This window comes from Camelina sativa, chromosome 14, assembly GCF_000633955.1.
Source record: "Camelina sativa cultivar DH55 chromosome 14, Cs, whole genome shotgun sequence".
Classification (NCBI taxonomy): Eukaryota; Viridiplantae; Streptophyta; class Magnoliopsida; order Brassicales; family Brassicaceae; genus Camelina; species Camelina sativa.
In genome coordinates, this window is record NC_025698.1 from 10,030,803 (window position 1) to 10,031,559 (window position 757).

At 40.8% G+C, this 757-nt stretch overlaps 1 protein-coding gene across 1 annotated transcript in view; it reads right to left on the minus strand.

The window, feature by feature from the left end:
• The window catches only part of LOC104743422 (putative F-box protein At1g57580), a 2,994-nt gene extending 2,419 nt beyond the window's left edge, over positions 1–575 (minus strand). The window contains exon 1 of the mRNA XM_019235477.1: positions 90–575. Coding sequence (XP_019091022.1) covers positions 90–575 — 486 coding nt within the window. The remainder of the gene's footprint in view (positions 1–89) is intronic.

The following is a 757-nucleotide window of genomic DNA, read 5'->3' on the forward strand; positions in this document are numbered from 1 at the left end:
GCAACTATGGTTTTTGACAGTCTCCATGATGAAACTCCCTTGTTAATCTCAAATTGATACATTGTTTCTTCTGGATTTAGAGCCTCGATACCTTTTACGCAGACAATTTTGAATCTCTGAGTTCTCCGATCAATCTGATCAACAGCGAAACCTATGTACTTCGTTTGTTCCCAATCAATAGCTTCACCACTCTCAGTTATCCTAGGGAAAAGATTTGACTTAGAGTGATCCAGGAACCGAAACTTCCTAGTGTAAGGATTTGCGACGCAGAGACCTTGGCCGAAGAGTAAGAGAAGGCCAGAGCAAGAGCCTAGAATCTGGGTTCTCAACTTTAGGGTTTCTTGGGCTCTTGGTGACGTAGAACCGACAAATGGGAGGTAGTGGACCAATCTAGCGCCCTCGACAGGGATGTGAAACAAACTGGATCCTAACCGAGAATTGTATTCAGATTTAAAATACGAGTCTTCGGATAGATGTGAGCGAAAAGATTTATCTGTGCATTGCATCTTCGCAAGAGTTTTGAGATCCAGTCTGAAGAGAGTGTCGTCGACGATATGCCATGGTAATCGATCCATCGGAGAAGGAACAAAATTTACAGAGCTGTCGCTTCGCCTTTTCAAGTATGATTGTATGGTTAATACTTAGTGATTTGGTGTTTCTGATACTCTAATCTTATATATAGACCAGATAAAGCATGGTTTACTATTTTAATAGGTTGACAAGGAAAAGGAAAAGTTACAATTCCCTTTTTCTTTTG